The sequence below is a fragment of the Miscanthus floridulus genome, chromosome 15, assembly GCF_019320115.1.
Source record: "Miscanthus floridulus cultivar M001 chromosome 15, ASM1932011v1, whole genome shotgun sequence".
Classification (NCBI taxonomy): Eukaryota; Viridiplantae; Streptophyta; class Magnoliopsida; order Poales; family Poaceae; genus Miscanthus; species Miscanthus floridulus.
Window position 1 is genome coordinate 17,561,143 of NC_089594.1, and position 19,948 is coordinate 17,581,090.

The 19,948-nt window shown below is 44.1% G+C and overlaps 1 protein-coding gene, 1 long non-coding RNA gene and 2 pseudogenes across 2 annotated transcripts; 1 reads left to right on the forward strand and 3 right to left on the reverse strand.

The window, feature by feature from the left end:
* Positions 1-1,792: 1,792 nt before the first annotated feature.
* Positions 1,793-2,935, forward strand: LOC136507106 (subtilisin-like protease 3). Its single transcript, XM_066501938.1, has one exon. It carries the CDS (start codon positions 1,793-1,795, stop codon positions 2,933-2,935), a length of 1,143 nt encoding a protein of 380 aa, XP_066358035.1.
* A 1,921-nt stretch (positions 2,936-4,856) lies between these two features.
* Positions 4,857-7,733, reverse strand: LOC136507107 (uncharacterized; annotated as a pseudogene).
* Positions 7,734-11,619: 3,886 nt separating this feature from the next.
* On the reverse strand, positions 11,620-12,779 carry LOC136506657 (uncharacterized). The gene is made up of 4 exons (XR_010771690.1): positions 12,660-12,779; positions 12,429-12,485; positions 11,921-12,006; positions 11,620-11,677 (listed from the first exon to the last, which is right to left on the reverse strand). It is a non-coding gene; the product is annotated as an uncharacterized lncRNA (long non-coding RNA).
* A 993-nt stretch (positions 12,780-13,772) lies between these two features.
* LOC136507108 (uncharacterized) lies at positions 13,773-19,283 on the reverse strand (annotated as a pseudogene).
* Positions 19,284-19,948: the final 665 nt, after the last annotated feature.

Consider the following 19,948-nt stretch of genomic DNA (forward strand, 5'->3'; position numbering starts at 1 on the left):
GAGAGGAATGTTGCGCAATTGTTCCAAATCAAGAGGGACAGCCTTAAGGCCACATCTACCCTTCTTTTTACTTGCAACCACAACAGAAATGTTATGAGCAAGTTGGTGTTTACCTCGCTTCCATAAGCGCTAAACTGACCGAGTGCGCACTCCAAATTGATCAGCAACAATTCTTGTATCCTTCTAGCCTAGTGTCCCATTCTTGGTTCTAGCCAACAATGCTTGGTACACTTGTCTTGTGACTTCTTCTGTCATGTCCTTCCTTCTATGGTGTACTTCAACGGGAACCTCAACATCTTGTTCTATTAAAAGAAAAAAAGAACATTCTTCTTGTTAGCCACGGATTACATAAAAAATGATCAAAAAAGGAAAGAACAAACTGAAAAAAAATTACCAGCGAGGTTTTGTATGTAATCAAAGTCAACCACACCATATTCATCTAATGGCAAGTTCAAATCAAATCCTGTTGAAAAATGAAACAAAAAAATCAGAAAAGATGGCGCTTGAGGGAAACAACAAACTCAAACAAGAGAGGTAATTACCATTGTCGTTGCCGAACTCCAATATTGGCTCATTGAGATCGAAGGCAAGATTGATGTTGTCATCTTCTTCTAAGCGAACGTTCAGATCAAAGGCAGCTACTCTAGGATCAACTATTGCATGCGGTAGTGAAGAGAAGAGAGGGAAAGTGAGGAGATGAAGCACGGTAATGGAAAGAGAAGAGGCCGGGGAAAGACTCCGCTAAAATAGGCACGGTGGAACACAAACATCGGAGCTATCGAGCGCAAAAATTGGAATCCCATGGTGCCACCGCAAAAAACGTTTGCATGTGGAAAACCAACGAAAACATGGCACCCAACACGCCCAGAAACGCGTCCAAACATGAGCACAAACGCGCTCAAGCAGCTCAGCGCACGCCCCACACCCAGCAGAATCAAATCCGCGCGCCATGCAGCCACAGCGCATGCGACACGTAGGGCCAAATAGTGCCATGCAAAATCAAACCAGTAACAAAAAAAATTGCGCCCACCAGGTATCGAACCGGGGTCCTCAGGGCCAACGCCTCGCTACACTAGCCGTCTGAACTATGGTTGTTTCTCGTATAGAATGCACCCGCAACCGTTTTTTAATAGGGGCAGACAGGGAAAAATACCCTCTAATTAATCACTCCTTGGTAAGCACAATCATGTTCTAAACGACTTCCTTTACGAGTACGGAGGGAGTACATAGCAACAGGTCGGTCCCAAGCATTAGTGATTAAGTCAAAGTGAAGTTGTTTGCAGAGAAGACCCAACAACACGAGAGACAATTGTACTGTTGTCATTGCAACATGTACTCTCTAACTAACTCTTTATTAATAGAGTAAAATGCACCGGAGGTTCATTAACTTTTGCTAGGGTGTCATCTAGGTCTATCAACTTTGAAACTGCATTTTTTGGTCCATTAACTTTCATTTTGTGTCATCTAGGTCCATCAACTTTGAAACTGCATTTTTGGTCCATGAACTTTTAAAATGGTTCACTGCAGGTCCACGCATGCATGCATGCACATCGGCTTTTTGCGTCGGTGGAGCCATGCCTGCACTCGTCGCCGTCGCTCGTCTGCCGAGCATGCATGTGTGTTTTCCTGCTCGAATCATGACAGGGTTAGTGCATTTCGGCCCGGCTAACCGGCTAAGCGGCCCTGTGGTGTTGCGCCACCCTGCTACTGCTCCTATCGCTGGCTCTCCGCGACATGGCATACCTGCAGGAGTGGAAGAACTTTATCGTCCATGCGCAACCGCTACTCTATCATGGACATCATCGCCGGGCTGGACGCCGCCGTCAAGGGCTGCGTCGACATGCTGTCCTTCTCCATCGGCGCCTACTCGGGCATGCAGTTCAACTATGACCCCATCGCCATTGCCGTGTTCAAGGCCATGGAGCGCGGCATCTTCGTCAGCTGCGCCGCGGGCAACGCGGGGCCAGACCCTGGCACGGTCAGCAACGGCGTGTCGTGGATGCTCACTATCGCCGCAGGCACCATGGATTGCACGATACGGACCAATGTGAAGCTTGGCAATGGCGAGGAGTTCCACGGAGAGTCCCTGTTCCAGCTCAGGAACAACTCCGCCGCAAACCCGCTCCCGCTGGTGTACCCCGGTGCGGACGGCTTCGACGCTAGCCACGACTGCAGCGTGCTATGTGGCGCCGAGATGACCGGCAAGGTGGTGCTTTGCGAGAGCAGGGGCCTGAGCGGCCGCATCGAGGCCGGCCAGACCATGGCGGCATACGACGGCGTGGGCATGATCGTGATGAACAAGGCGGTGGAGGGGTACACCACCTTCACCGACGCGCACGTCCTCCCGGCGTCGCACGTCAGCTATGAAGCCGGGGCCAAGATCATGGCCTACCTCAACTCCACGGCCAACGGGACGGCGAGCATCGACTTCAAGGGGATGATCATCGGCTCGTACCTGTCGCCGACGGTCACCTTCTTCTCGTCCCGTGGGCCGAGCAAGGCGAGCCCGGGCATCTTGAAGCCAGACATCATGGGCCCCGGCATGAACATCCTCGCGGTGTGGGTGCCGAGCGACTCACACACAGAGTTCTCCAACGATGGGGCCGACCTCTCCTTCTTCGTCGAGTCCAGGACGTCCATGTCGATGCCGCACCTGAGCGACATCGCGGCGCTCCTCAAGAGCCTGCACCCAGACTGGTCACCGGCCGCGATCAAGTCGGCGATCAGACGGGAGTTATTGCTTAGGACCCACGTGTCATACACACATGCATGGGAAGGGAGAGAGAAGCTAGCAAGGGTCACGAGTGCTCTTCTTGCTTCATGCATGAACGACGCCATGGCTGAGCTCGTGGAGCTCGTGGGCAGCTCGGGATGGACGGAGGGAAGCAGGGCGAAGACCACAGGGAGGGAGGGAAGAGCGAGGGGATGCTCATGAGCTGCTCACCTCATCCTGCGATGACGGTCAAGCCCGGCTCATGCATACGGCCATATACGGTATACGCATGGCAAAGCGAAGCGAGAGCAGGCGAGCGAGTAAGCTGAGCGTGCTGCTGGGTAGTGCAGAGCACCTCGGTGTCGCCTTTTATAGGCCGAAGGAGGGGGGTTGGCCGGCGAGCACAGCAATTCACCTTCAATGGAAGCACTGCAGCGGGCGTCGGCTTGCGAGCGTTGCCTGCTTGCGACGATGGTGGCGCTTAGGCCATGGTGCTGCGCGTGGACGATGAGGTTCTTCCGCTCCTGCAGGTACGCCACGCCGCGGAGAGCCAGCGACAGGAGCAGCAGCAGGGTGGCGCGACACCACAAGGCCGCTTAGCCGGTTAGCCAGGCCAAAATGCACTAACCCTATCATGATTCGAGCAGGAAAACACACATGCATGCCCGGCAGACGAGCGACGGCGGTGAGTGCAGGTATGGCTACACCGATGCAAAAAGCCGACGTGCATGTATGCATGCGTGTACCTGCAGTGAACTATTTTAAAAGTTCATGGACCAAAAATGCAGTTTCAAAGTTGATGGACCTAGATGACACAAAACGAAAGTTAATGGTCCCAAAAATACAGTTTCAAAGTTGATGGACGTAGATGACACCCCAGCGAAAGTTAATGGACCTCCGGTGCATTTTACTCTTATTAATATAATGCATGCATAAGCCCAGTCACATATACTATAGTACTCTGCATTAGTTTCTAAGTATATTTAATGTCCATAAAACTCTCATGAAACATCATTGAGATTGGCCTAAGACCAAGTCCAATAATAGAGCCAAGTGTTAGTCTATTAGTCAAGTTGTAAGAGTCAAGCTATATAATAGTGGTATCTTATTTGTCTATAAGAAACTTTTTTATTATTAATTCTATCCATATCCCACCTTCTCTTTCCTAATCTTCCTCACATTCACTTAATGTATGGCCCACCATTTGTATATGCTTTCGTGTCCAGCTTGGTACTTACATCAGAGCCAAACTCTCCTCTCACTCTCTCCTCTCTTTCCTCCTCCACATCAATATTTGCTTGGCTATAAGACAATTATTATTATACTTGCTTTAAGGAACGTGGAACCAATTCGATGGCTAAGGGGAAATAAATAAATGAAAAAAATTGCCGCCCCACAACATAGGTGGGAACGGGCGGTCACCAAGCCAGAGATAGTAAATTCACCGGGAAACGTGTGAGCTGAACTCGTCGCCAGCAACACTTTTTACTGTCCTCTCTCCTTCACGTTACTAAATACTCCATTTGTCCAAAAAAAATATAATTAATAGATTCGTGCAAGTCAAAGTAACTCAAGTTTGACTAAATTTATAGTAAATAGTATTAGCATTTATGTCTTCAAATAAATTTATTATAAAAATATATTCTATAACTAATCTTATGGCACTACTACACACTACTACAGAATGTTACTGTAGGGGCGGCTCTAGAGCCTCTGTAGGGGCGGCTACGCCAGCCACCCTTCCCAGGGTGTTCCTACAGAGGGTGCCTCTGTAGGGGCGGCTGATGTTTTCAGCCGCCCCTACAGTTACCTCTGTAAGGGCGGATGGTAATATCAGCCGCCCCTGTAGTGGACTTCTGTAAGGGCGGCTGTATCACCAGCCGCCCCTGCTGTGTGTATTTGTAAGGGCGGTTCAATCAAGAACCGCCCCTATAGTGGATTTTCCAGCAAAAACAAAATTCAAATTCAAATCTGACCGCCACAAATATACATATATACATCCACAAACACAAGACCATCATCACAAATCATAATTCACAAAAGTCCATCATTACAACATAGTCCATTATGAAGTCCATCATTATAACAAAGTCCAAACTGTTCCAAAGTCTGATCCAAATCATACCACAAGTCCACATTGTCATCAACGACCTAGGGCTAACTTATCAGTCTCCCGAAGGTGTTGATACAGAGGATTACTACTTAAGTCGGAAAGAAGATGATGGTAAGTGCCTTTATGATACACAATCTGGTCCATTATAAAGTTGCAAAGGTCGCCGACCATCTCTAAGAGCTCGTCATCCTTGTATGGGTTCCTTCTCGTGTCTTTATCTTTCTCCAACTACAAGAGAACAAGTTTAGGTTTACTATATCACAACATATGCGAACTTTTCATACTACGAGCGAAGAGGTTCAAACTTACCAGATTGGGGTTTCTGTTGTAGCCACCGATGGTACTCATCATAATACATGTGTAGTATCCACAATGTAGACTCCCAGGCTTCTGCTTGGGGCACTGTGTGTTTTGCATATGGAGATGTTAAGTAATGCTATTGACAGACACGTAATATATGGAGTACCAAAGTAAATGACACTTACCGCACATAGAGTTTTGACATACAACTTTTCCTTCCTATTTGGATGATGCCTCCCCTTATGTTCCTGGACATAGTGCCTGAATGCCCTGTTTCAATGGTTTTAGCAAATGCAACTTGTTAGTATCCCACATTGAACCTTACAAGTATGTATACAAACATAGTAGCTAAAATAAGGATTGTCAATATGTATACGTCTTGACAATCGTTATGAAGTCTTTGTATGTCTCGACTAGGAAATCCGCTGAATCAAAGACCCATGCCATGCTATGTGAGAGCCAGACGCCTATGCAAATCCAGTGATCGCTGCATGAATTTAGTCATAGAAGGAACACATAAGCTCTTTTGCATCGAACAAAGTAATTTGAACAAAGCTAAGTATACAGTCGAACTTACTTGAAGTGGTATGGTATCCATATATCATCGTGTTGTTGGAGATTTTTAAAACATAGGGCAATGTATGCCACAACCTTGAGGGACTCATCCAATATTTTCTTGTTCCTGATGTCCTCTTTCTTCTTAAGTGTCTTTCCAGCTCGTAGTTCTTTGCAATCTAGTTTCCACTCTTTAGGGTAATTAAAATTTGTTGATGCTATAGGTGAAGGGTCTATATACCCGTGTTTCAGAGCTGGCCTCTTTTTCACAAAGTCCGCTTGCATTCTACAAATCACAGCGTGGGTTAGTTACAACAAAATTAAAAGATTACATTCATATCATATCGAGAGGGCAAGGACTTACAGGCACCATATGCGAATCAGATTCATTTCCATTCATCCGAGGTGGAAGCATGCCTGGATATCCTTAAACTCAACGGCAATTTGCCCACCTGGGGCTCCAAATGTGCCGGCAGGGATCCATGCTTGTAAGATTTCTAGTTCTGTTATCTGAGCACGCAAGTACCAATCGTGGAACTTTCTCATTCCACGTGGCAAGCACTGTAGGACTCAGTTTGGTAGGAAGTTCTTGCCTTTTTCATATTTATCCAGGCAATCATCTGACTATTTGAGGTTATCAACAGCTGGATACTTCTTAAACTCTTTGTGCAGTTTGCTAGTGGTGCCCTCCTCAGTGGTGCCCTCCTCAGAAGCTGTTGCTCTGAATTCTTTTACTTGGTTCTTAGGCTTGAACTGGTCATGAGCCATCCACTTGTGCACCGACGAGACGTCATTAATGCCCACATACGATGGCCTTATCTTGATTGGGATTTTGTTTCGAGGTTCCCATTCGGGCATGTCCTTGTCAACTTGTGCATCACCTGCTCCAGGGGCCACTTGTTCTTCATGTATCGGCTGTTCACGAGGCAATTGCTGTTCATGAGACACTTGTTCATGTATCGGCTGCGCTTGTTGATAAGAATGTTGCATCTCATCATGCCTTTGCTCAGTACGAGCTGGAGAAGGACGTGGCATGTCATCATGCCCATGCTCGGTACAAGGTGGAGAAGTCTCTAGCGTGTGGTGGTCATGGTCATGGGCCGGTGAGTATACCTCCCCGTCCTCGACGGGTCACTCCCGAGGATGAACTTCAGTCGGAGTTGGTGAAGACTCGATAAATACAATGTCCCGTCTATGCCAGAGGATGAACTGGTTCATGATGTCTCTGAGTAACACGAGCCCCTCGAGAGTAGGGTGTTCTATCTTCCAAGTCATGAACTCGGGCTTCACGGTATGCACCTCGACCCGAGTGTAATCCTGTGGGATGTCCCTATTGTGCCACGTGCCGCCCGGAGGATGTGCCACGCCCGTTGCCACCTCAATGATCACGTTTTGCCTACCCATCGGAACCACCAATTTACAACTGGTTGGCGCCCGTATGTGATCGACGGGGGTTCTGGTTGCATTGGAACCTTGACTGCTGGGAACATCTGGAGGGCTGCCAACTACCACCAGTTCTCTGGGCGGCCCCATTGGTGTCTGTGGCTCCATCGTATATAGTCCTTTCTCCACCAACATCTTTTCAACTAGAGCCTTCACTTGGCGCTCAAGATTAGACTCTCGGTCTCTACCATGTTTCTTGTACATGTGCCTCTCCTCTACGAATCCATGCTTCCAGGACATCCTCTTCCCTAGCCCCCTAGTGTGTCCTGTGTGCTCAGGGTTTCCCAAGGCAACGGTAAGCTCGTCCCTCTCTCTGGAAGGGTTGAATGCGCCCTTCTCCTTGTCTTCAGCAAGTTTTAGTATTTTTGATACTACCTCTCCGGTCTCCGGCTTAACAAACTTGAGGCTACTACCGGATGAATCGACACTCCTCGCGTATATCCACTGTTTAAGGCGTGGCTTCAACTTTGGCCCTTCCGTATTCCTGGCAGCTTCGGCCTCTGCGTCCATCTTCCTAAAGACCTCTTGCTTGCCAGCGTAGCCACCGGGGCCTAGACAAGGGTAGTGTTGGTTCTTCTTCGCCTGCTCGCTGTTACGGGCACTGAGGGACAATGATGCCTCTGAAGTCTTCTCAGCCACGAGCTCCTCCCATTGACTAGGAGTTATGTTGCCATACTCGTGGAAATGAGTTAACTTCTGTTGGATAAAGTTCTTGTTCAGATCTGACCGCCAACGTCGGAAGCTCTGCCCCATTATCTTAAAAGCATTTTGTTGTACCAACTCATGCGTTCCCTCCGGAAACCTGAAGTTCTGCTTCAGCTTCTCCCATAGGTCTACCTTTTGGCTCATAGGTACCAGATTCTAGCTACGGATAGCTGGGTTCAACTTATCTCTAACTACAAACCCGATGTGATTACGGAATTTCGCCCTGTATGTATATGGCTCAAGGATCTGCCCGTCTGGTCTGACCTCCGTTATCACATAGCATGCCTTGTCGTGATATTGGTTTGGCTTTCTAATCCCCCCTCGTTTCCTCTTTGGCTGGGCAGTCTCAGTCGTGGTTGTGTCCTGAGGTTGTGGAGCGGAGGCCTCATTGTGAGTACCTATGGCTCCTTCCTCTGATCTCCTTTGCCCCGCTACGTATTGTCCGGCAAGATGAGCTAGAGGCCGACGTCGTCTTTTTAGAGGTTGAGTAGGGACGACCTGTGTATCCGACAGGTCAAAAGTGTTAGCAGAGGTAACATAAAGCCATAGCATTAGCCAAATTTACAAGCTACTAAGGCTTTAACCGTACCTCGTCGTTTGGATTAAAATCCTTGTCCAACTCGTCCTCCGTTGGCCTCCGTCTGGGTTCTTGTGGGAAAGGATCCTCGGGACTTACATATCCCCCTGATGAGGTGTCGTCATCATCATCTCCTTCTTCGCCTTGGGCATCCTCTCCGCCTTCTCTTCCCTAGGCTCCCCCCACTGGATCATCATCATCGACAAGGTCTCCTGAGTAAGCATCACTTCTAGACCCTTTTCTAACTCGTTATCGAACTGCTCTTGAGTAAGCTGGTCATCTAGTTCTTGCTCTCCATGGGATGGCTGCTCATCATTCACGGGGCATCGAGATGCACTCTTTGATGTTCACGACATTTCGTGCCTTGTTCTAAGATATGCAAGAAAAAAAGTAGTCTAAGTAGTAGAAGTAGTAGTACTAGTAGTACAAGTAGTAGTACTAGTACTACTAGTAGTAGTACTACTAGTACTACTAGTAGAAGTAGTAGTACTAGTGGTAGAAGTAGTAGTACTAGTAGTACAAGTAGTAGTACTAGTACTAGTAGTAGTAGTAGTAGTAGTACTTGTAGTAGTACTGGTAGTAGTACTTGTAGTAGTACGGGTAGTAGCTTGTAGTAGTAGTAGTACTGGTAGTAGTAGTAGTACTGGTAGTAATAGTAGTACTTGTATGCTGTAACTGTAAGAAATGAAACTGAACCTTTTTTAAGAATCCACTGGCACTTCGATGTTTCTCATGAATTGCACTTCATGCCAAATGGAAAGTAAAAAAAGACGATTACTAGTGACTAAAACTACAACCTGGCTCCTGTATGCACCTTAATGTAGTCCTACCACAATTGTGAAATTAAAAGCGTGCTTTTGGCAGAGTAACTGAGAACAGCTTTAACTTCATAACATCTGCCACCACTCTATGCTTTCAAGCTGCAACTTGAACTTGACGCTGCGGTCACCTAAAAATAAACAAAATCTGCCCCATCTCCCTAACCATAACCATATCAGACCCAATCTGCCCTTTCCCCATCTCCCTCGCTCTGACAGCCATAATCTCAAACTAACTCATGTCTCATCAATTTATTTATTCATGAAAAACGAACAAAAAAAGATAATCCAATCAAGACTGACCCAACAATTCAAAATCACCCTAGAAAACTACATATAATCAATCAACCCACAGAATTGCATCTTTTAGTGCCACCTGGAACCTCAGATTATCTATGAGACTTGTTATGACTTAAGAAGGTAAAATCACTACAAATCAGGACATGGAAAAACAAAAAAGAGCATGTGAAGTAAAACCAGCTGCAATGGCTGCAAGTGCCCTGGAAAGCTCCCTGTTCCCCATGCGAGTTAAAGGTCTATTTGATATAGTTGATGAGAAAGCAGATTTATCGGATCAATATACATTTACATCTACAACAGAACTTGTTCCACAATCTGTAGTAAAACCACAATGCTATAAGTTATGATTAAGGTGATCACTGAAAGAACCTGGTTTCCATGTCCACCAGGATGAGCATCCTGGACTGGACATCCTAGTCTTCATTGTAGGAGGGAAACAAAGCCGTCATCGTCTCGATCCCCACCCAGACCTCTTCCGTCTGTCCCGACCCCCCGCCCGCCCAATGTACCGCATGCACAGTGCCTCCCTCCCTCACCATGGACCCTGCTCCCCCACCTCCACTGCCCTCCACCACGGACGGCACTAACCACTTCGAGCACAATGCCCCCGCCTCCATGCCTGCCCAACCACTGTCCACCACCGCCTCGCATTTCCGCACGCTACCAGGCCGGCGAACTACCTGCAACCCTCAGCCATACCTCTACAGATGGATCAGAATAGTTTAGCAACATAGTTTAGAAACAAGGCTAACCAAACACCACAATTTTAAAAAACAGTATACAGCTAATCATAATCCTCCTCAATAACAAAATGGATCCACACAATTTTCTTCCTGTTTTGTTTCGCCTGTAATGGAGTCATATAGTTTTGAAAGCCAGAACACATATATATAGTTCAAATCTGCAGGGGTGGTAGCTTTTCCTAAGGTAGGATTGGGATAATGCATTTGATAAGATTGGAAGAGATGGAAGATGAGGTAGGTCAAAATACTCGAATATAAGATTTTGGTACCCTTGCCACATTTGGAAAATTTGGCCTTGGGACAATGGTTAAGTTTCCATGACCGAAATTGCAGGTAAGCACCCATCCTATTTTTAGATAAAGACCCCACAGAACGAATAAACAGCAAGGCCAATAGCAATTAAGCCAATCACTTGCAAAGGTACGGCAAATGCCTCAATGGGACAGCAGGACAACCATGGCCACTGGCTTGAGAGCAGCCATGGGATCAGGCTCAAGGACGATTCCAAAGGGGCTCTAATCTGGATGAGGGCAAAAGGGGTACCAGTGGTCAAGGATGGCAAAGGCACTGGGTTGCTAGTAGAGAGTACCAGTCCCATCAATAGTAATTAGTTATGGGGCTCACAAAACTTCAATGACCATGAAACAATGACAAGAAGGGAAAACATCCTCATCCTAACACATGGGGATCGTCCATGCCTGTTCTAAGACCTCATTTTCTTCCCAATCCCTCAATTCACCAGCATCCATTTCACACAATCCAAACGTCACCTGATAAGTTACCTTGTGCACTTAGCCAGTCAATCAAAATGCACAGAAAGAACAAAGATAACAAGAAACCAATAATTGTCTCTACTGCTAGTCAGATTCCAACCACAATACACATGACTGTCTACCTTATCAGTCTCGATCACAAGTCATGAATACTGAGTTCAAACAGCATATCTTAAAATAACTAAAAAAATTAAAAACAATTGGTATAGCCATACATGTTTGCTATTTGCTAGTCCTGAAGACTATAGTGTCTTTCATCACTACTAACATAAGTAGTAATGGTTATGTTATAATGGAACTCATATGATGCTGTGAACCAACTTTAGAACACATTAAAATAGGAACAGTCAAGAAACATGTTATGAAGGAAACAAACAATCGCATAGTTAAAGACTCAAAAACAGGGCAGTGAAGCGGCTATAAAATTTGAGGACATATGCAAATCTAGAAAAGGATTTATGAGAAATTAACAGCAGACAATGGGGATAACTCATACAAGATCATGTGAAGAAATTACAAATAATAATAACAAAAGAAGGAAGTTTGTCTACCTCTAGATGGAAACAATTCAAAAAGAAGGGAATCCCAACGATTACGCCTCTCTGGCTTCTCAAATCTCCTTACAAGATCTTCAAATCTGTCATCATTGAAGAAAAAGCCAATGAGAGGGCAATTGTAACTGATAGTTGACAGAGCAGTGCTTGAATAGAAAAAGCATAGTTGTGTTATTATTCCGACAACCCCAAAATTCAATATAGTAACTGAACTACTAAAGATTTATAACCTATCAAATACAAGTTTGTTTAAAATAAGAATGCCAACATCTGACCCCATTAGTGTTTCAGGTCAATGAGCTCCATACAGATTAGATCTGACTTACATATTACTATCATATGTTGGTTCTCCTTTCTCCTGGCGGTTGCTGTTCCATTCCCTACAATGGTCCACTTCTGTATCACAAAAAAGCTGAAACATAAAAGAGGAAGTATAAAAGAAATCACTTTCTAATGGATGATTTACTGTTCTGAACTGTTCAAAGCAAAATAAAGTTTCCATTATTTCCTATAGATGCTCTTGACAAAAGGATCATGCAGGACATAGTCATGAGTTCCAATTTGTCCTACTTGTTGAATTAAAAGAACTTTTGTAACTTTGTTTAGGTGAGGCTCTATCTTGTAAGTTTACTTAGTTAATCCTTTGATAGATACCAAGAATAGCCTAAAAAGGTAGCTCATCATGCAAACAATATTACCATCTGATTCGCAATGTTAATTAAATCCATACTTTCAGAACACGTAATGTCGTCTACAACTCCAGTTTGTTTGTATTATGCTTGGAAAGCCATCATTCTAAGTACATAGTACATAAACAAGAGAGCAAGTGCCTACCACACAATATCTTACTCCAGATGCACGCGCAAGACACCACAACTCATACCGGTACCCCTGCATATTATCAAGTGAAAGTCAATTAATTGTATCCAAGACAAAGACACAGGTGCGCAATAATATTGCAAGACCATAATGCATTTGAGGCATCGTAACTGTAAAATGATGCAAGGCAAATTGCAGAATCTATTTTGTATCACAACTAACGTGAGAGTTTATACAGAACAGTACCGATGTAGCAATAACAAGAGCAGCACACAGTTGCAACTATGAGTGTCAAATCACTGATTCAATGAAAGTCAGTCAATAAAGATAGGAAGAAGCAACACTTCAAAGGTCTGGGAAACTTTTATGTCTTCTGGAACCCCCGATCATCACAGCGATGAGGGCAAACATATATAACTCACCTAGTGCAATGCAAACATAACTGACCTAGTGCAATGCAAAGTGCAATAACTCAAATGACAATTTGCCAGATGACTCGTAACCCTTGTGTAAGCTGCAAAGGTCACAGTGTGGTTTTAGAATATGCTACTAAAAATATATGGGATCAATTTTTGTATAGAACTATTTTCCCAAATATTACGTCTCAATCATTCACCAAATAGGGCAAATGGAAAAGAAATTTAAATCTTTACCATAAATTGGATAGGTAACGAAGCAATGCTTACTATAAAGAGAAGGATTCGTACGGTGGAAACTGCCCCTGTTCCACACGGAGGTGGATGACAAGCTCAAACTGCCAAGAATTTCGTGGGTTAGATTTGAGATGGAGAGCAAGATACAGATCGATTTGGGGGAGAAGACGTAGAGGTAAGACCAATAAAAATGGAAACGAGAACCTGCTCGGATGTACCCTCGACTCGCAAGACCTCCACCAGGTCGTCGTTTGCCCGTTGTCGCCTGCCGTCGTCGCTTCCAAACACGCGGATCTGATGGCGAACGCGGATCTGATAACAAGAGCCGTGGCCAGATCTGCGGGTCGAGCAGGGATCCTACCCGCCGGTGTCGGCGGTGCGAGGGGAGGACTCTCGGCAGCGAAAGCAGAGGTGGGCGCCAAGCGAAGGCTCAACGACGACGAGACGACGCTCGACGCGCGCGAGCGGTGGGGCGTGGCCGGCGACGGGGCTCCCGGTTCCGGCCGCCGCTGGTCTGGCTCGGGGATAAGGCGGTCGCGTGCGGTCCTCGCCTCCTCGGTGCCGCGGGAACCCTAGCCTCCTCGCTCCGGATCTGGGCGAGCGGAGAGGGAGAGGGAGGGGGCCGGCCGCCGAAGACGCGTCGGGAACCCTAGCCGCCAAGGAATTGGGCAGCCTGATGGCGTCCACAGGAGATTTCGCCCAACACTCAATAGGTGGCCACAGCGACGACACTGATATACCTCAGAGCACTGTAGGGGCGGCTGACGTTATAAGCCGCCCCTATAGAGAAACTGTAGGGGCAGCTGAGGTTATAAGCTGCCCCTACAGAGAAACTGTAGGGGCGGCTGAGGTTATAAACCGCCCCTACAGTTGAATTTTTTTTTCAAAAATCTAAATCAAAATGGGGAAAAAATAAATTTTAAAAAATTAAAATCAAAACTACTAAAATAATTTTGAGACACCAAATGATCTCAAATGAAAATCAAAGTTGTAGAGGTCATGAAGATTTACAACTTTTATTTTGGTCATCTTGTCATTCGACAAAATTTGAACCTTTCAAATTTGAAATTTCAAAAAATGACAAGTTCGAACCAAAATTTGAGACCCAAAATGATTTCAACATAAAATGTGATGAATACCAAAGTTGTTCAAATCATTAATATCTACAACTTTTATTTTGGTCAACTTGTCATTTGACAAAATTTGAACCTTTCAAATTTGAAATTTGAAAAAATGACAAGTTCGAACCAAAATTTGAGACCCAAAATGATTTCGACATAAAAAGTGATGAATACCAAAGTTGTTCAACTCATTAATATCTACAGCTTTTATTTTGGTCAACTTGTCATTTGAGAAAATTTGAACCTTTCAAATTTGAAATTTCAAAAAATGACAAGTTCGAACCAAAATTTGAGACCCAAAATGATTTCAACATAAAAAGTGATGAATACCAAAGTTGTTCAACTCATTAATATCTACAACTTTTATTTTGGTCAACTTGTCATTTGACAAAATTTGAACCTTTCAAATTTGAAATTTGAAAAAATGACAAGTTCGAACCAAAATTTGAGACCCAAATTGATTTCAACATAAAAAGTGATAAATACTAAAGTTGTTCAACTCATGAATATCTACAACTTTTATTTTGGTCATTTTTTCATTTGACAAATTCTTAGCCCACATTGTTCACTAATCTTACACATGTCTCATATAGTTTATAAAACCTTATGAGAGATGTGTCACATTTGTGAACAATGTCATTACCACTTTATCATATGAAGAAATGACCAATACAAAAGTTGTAGATCTTGATGAGTTATTCAACTTTGGTATTTATCACTTTTTCAGCTGAAATCATTTGGGGTACCAAAATCTTGTCTGCAGTTGCATTTTTTTTATATTCAAAATTTAAATTGCTCATACTTTTCATATGTATATATTGACAAAAACCAACAAAATAAATTGATAGAGAATTATTTTAGAAAATTTTAGGAAAAAAAATCATTAGATTTGGAGTTAGTATGAGGAAGAAAAACTAGTTACAAAGTTGACCCACAGATTAAAAAAAGAAATCACACTATTCACTATGATCATGTAAGGATCATGTAGAACAGTGTGATTTCTCTTTTTAATCTGTGGGTAAACTTTGTAACTAGTTGTTCTCCCTCATACTAACTCCAAATGTGATGGTTTCTTTTCCTAAAAATTTCTAAAATCATGCTTCAGCATTTAAGTTTGATCAAATTTGGATGTGACAATGTTTTACACATTTTAAAATTTGAAATTTGGAATTTGACAAGTTCAAACCAAATTTTCAAACCCTAAATGATTTCAGATGTAAAAGTGATGAATACAAAAGTTGTTCAACTCATCAAGATCTACAACTTTTATTTTAGTCATCTTATCATTTGACAAAATTTGAACCTTTCAAATTTGAAATTTGAAAAAATGACAAGTTCGAACCAAAATTTGGACCCCCAAATCATTTCAACTGAAAAAGTAATGAATACCAAAGTTGAATAACTCATGGAGATCTACAACTTTTATTTTGGTAATTTCATAATTTGTTAAATTCTTAGTACACATTGTTCACACAAACATACATGAATGTAGTCTCACACACACATACATGAATGTAGTCTCACACACATACATAAATGTAGTCTCACACACACATACATGAATGTAGTCTTACGAACACTGACACACTTACATAAACTAGCTAGCCCACCATGACAACTTTTCCCTTGACACCTTTTCGTTCCCATGGCAATACATCTTTGGGCAGGTTCTTTTCCACAGCCTCGATCTTCTTACAAAAGTCTGTGAATAGCGGCATCTCATCACACTTATTGTAAGCTTCAACATCGTCCACGCCATCAACTCCGATGATATGTTGTTTTCCAGAGGCCACCACGTGCTTTGTCTTCTTCTTTGGGGGGAGGTTACTTTGCGGGTTGGGCATATAGAAGACTTGCGCGACTCGTTCAGCGAGCACCCAAGGGTCATCCTGGTAGCCTACATTCTGGAGGTCAACGACTCTCTGTCCAATCTCATTTAATTGATGTTGCTTGATCCAGCGGCATCGAAACAGGGCCACCTTTATATCCCTTCCATAGTCAAGTTCCCATATATCTTCAATTATGCCAAAGTACAGCACCTTTCGCCCCACTCCATCGAGAGCCTCTATTCGGACGCCGCTGTTCTGATTCATAGATTTTCTATCCTTTGTGTCGGTATAGTATGTGTACCCATTGATGTCATAAGCATTCCAAGACGTCACCTGTTTCGATGGCCCGGCCGCCAACCGACTGATGGTAATAGAATCTATGGTTTCTCTAGGCTGTATGTTCTGGTCCTTCAACCATGATGTTAGGCATTGCTTATGCTGTTTCATGACCCAATCATCTGAACGGCCATTCCTCTCGGCCATAATGATAGCCATGTGTTCATCAATGTACGGTTGCATCACTGCCATACTCTGCAAGACACTGTAATGCGCCCGACTCACCTCTCTGTAATCATTGTCGAGGAACACTTTCCTACCACTTATGCCCTTCCCAGCTAGCCTTCCCTTGTGACGAGAATCAAGATTACCAATCCCTCTCTGTACTTTTAGCCACTCTTGGCAGCACTCGACGACTTCTTCGGAATTATAACCCTCTATCATGGAGCCCTCTGGGTGTGTTCGGTTATGCACGTATCGGCTTAGAACCGACATGAACCGCTCGTAGGACCACATTTCATGCAAGAAGCTAGGGCCTAGCGCCTCGATCTGATGAACCAGGTGAATCATGAGATGTACCATTATATCAAAAAAAGCGGGAGGTAAACACATCTCTAGCTAGTTCTGGGTCTCCACCATGAATTCATGTAGGTCACTCAGCTCTTGCCTGCGAATCGTCTTCTGTGAGATCTTCGAAAAGAAGTAGCACATGCGGGTGATGGCCATCTTTAGGAACTCTGGCTTTATAGCTCTGATTGCAATTGGTAGGAACACTGTCAGCATCACATGACAATCGTGAGCCTTGCAGTATGTTAATGATAGGTCCTTCATCGATAATAGCTTCTTCGGGGTTGCCGAAAACCCAGTCGGCACTCTGACCCCCCTAAGGAAATTGCATATAGCTCTCCTCTCCTCTAGGGTTAGGTTGAAGCTAGCCGCGGGAAGACTGTACTTGCCATTATCTTGCTGTACCGGCCAAAGCTCTCGCATCACATTTAGCTGCACCATGTCTTTCCGTGATCTGAGACCATCCTTTGACTTGCCCGTGTCCATCAAGGTAGCCATGAGACTCTCAAAGACATTCTTCTGCACGTGCATCGCATCAATGGCATGGGGGACCTCCAAGTCTGGCCAATAAGGCAGGTACTGAAAGAAGATCGATTGCTTCTTGAATGGTACGCCTTCGATGGGAGGTGTGCTTCTATCTCTAATTGTTCCATCCGGATTCTTCTTTCCATAGATGACGTGTATGTTTTGGACCATTCTGAACACATGTTCTCCATTACGACGTCTCTTTGGAGGGGGTTCATCCTCCGGGATGTTGCCATAGTATCTTAGGTACAATTTGCCGCAGTACTTGTGACCTGTCTTTAAGAAGCGCCAGTTCCTTATGTAAACTATCTTCCTGGATCCATTTAGGAACACCCATTTAGTACCATCCAAACAGACTAAGCATCAAGTCTTGCCTTTGAACTGTCCAGACAGGGCAAACAGCGTGGGGTAATCATTGGTAGTAACAAATATTATTGCTTTGCATATAAAGTCCTCCCGCCGGAACGCATCGTACATCGGCTCCCCATACCTCCATAGCCTCTCCACTTCTTGCATCAGAGGCTCCAAGAACACGTCTATATCAATGCCTGGTTGTTTGGGGCCGGAGATAAGAATGGTGAGGAGAAGGTACTTCCTCTTCTGACATAAATATGTTGGGAGGTTGTACATGGTCAAGATGACTGGCCATGTGCTATGGTTGGTCATCCTCTCATTGAAGGGATTCATTCCATCGGTGCTCAAGCCGAACCGTACATTCCGTGGGTCATCACTGAATTCTGCTTTGTACTTGGCATCGAACGATTGCCACTAGCTACAATCGGCCGGGTGTGCGATCGTATCATCATCCACCTTGCGCTCATCATCCCACCATGTCATCAGTGCGGCTTCCTTAGGGTTTAGGAACATACGCCTCAAGTGGTCGGTCACTGGCAAGTACCACATAACCAGGGCAGGAATTCTTCTCTTATTTGCATCGTTGCCTAATGGAGTTTCCTCTAGGGGCTGAGATTCTTGCAGCACCTTCTTCCCACCCTTCTTCCTCTTTCCTATGGAGGCTTCCACCCCACTTTGAAGGTCATTGTTCTTGTACCGACTAGCCCCACACCTAGGACATGTATCTAAAGTCTCGAACGATGTGCCACGCCGAAAAAGGATACAGTGGTTGGGGCATGCATGGATTTTTTCAACTCCCAATGTGAGTGGACTTATAACCTTCTTCGCTTGGTATGTGTTGGCGGGAACTGTGTTCGGCTGTGGGAGCAACCGTGACATGAGGCACAACAGATCATTGAAACTGCAGTCCGACCAGCCGTACTTAGCCTTCAGGATGAGTAGCTCAAGCACAAAACATAGCAGTGTGAAGTATGTCGGACAACCCTTCTCAGCATCATACACAGTCTTCTTCGATGCTTTTGTCATCCTCTCAAGATTTTCTAGACCTCTCTTGCTCTTTTCTAATATTTCTGGTCCAATGGCCCCAAGCATTTCGTCCAAGTTGTCATCGTCATCTGCATCCCCCTCACGTGCTTCGCCATCATTGCTGACACCACCAGCATCATCACCACCTTGTTCATTGCCAAAGCCACCACCTTATTGATTGCCATAGTCACGATCCATTTGTTGCTCAAGATCATCCGTGAATCGGGACAAGTATGCTTGGGTTTCAACTTCATCAGCTAGATCATCGTCGCTGTCATCAACAACCACTGTTTCACCGTGATGAATCCACACGGTGTAGTCCAGAACAAATCCTCTCCTAATCAGATGTTCTTTGATGGTACTCACATCTCGAAATGCAATAAGATTCTTGCAATCTTTGCAGGGACAAATAATCGTGTCACTATTCTCTTTCAACGTCGCTGCATGCTTCTCTGCGGCTTTGATGAATTTGTCCACCTCATCACAGAAAAGAGCGTCGTGTCTTAACGAACCATACATCCAAGAGTTCCTGTAGTCCATCTTATAGAAACAAAACAACCAAAAAAAGAATATTACTCGAGAATAATTGTATACACCTGAGACACGCACCATGATAGTAGAGGATAGTTAATTAATTGACTATTAATGCATAAATATTTTAAAATATAAATTGATAGGTTCAAATAAACAATTTCAAAGAAAACAATTTCATCCACTACCTTTCATGCAAACTCCATTCCAATTTCATGGTAGAGGATAATTAATTAATGGCCTATTTATCCATAACTAATTAAAAACACGCATTATAGAAAGGAATCAAAATAAATATTAAATGATAATTAGTAGCCATGGTAGAGGATATTTTACACATTAGCAACAATTAAAATCTTACACATTCACCTACATGCAAACCCTAGTCACATAAAGAAAAAATTAAAAAAGAATAAAAAAACAAAATCCTAGATCTAGATCTAGATATAGGGTTTCATGACACATGCATCAAACTTCACTAATACTACACTAAAATCAACAAAGATGTACAAACAAAGGGTGCAATCTTACTTCCCTACCTAATTACCCTAGTATAGTGAAAATTAGAGTCCAATTTCACTCATAACTAGCTCAAGCTCCATGGAAGAAAGAGAAAACCAAAAAATCAAATTACTCATTAACCAACGAATTAA

Coding starts and splice junctions, on each gene's coding strand:
- LOC136507106 (XM_066501938.1), top strand. CDS start 1,793: ATGGACATCATCGCCGGGCTGGACGCCGCCGTCAAGGGCTGCGTCGAC.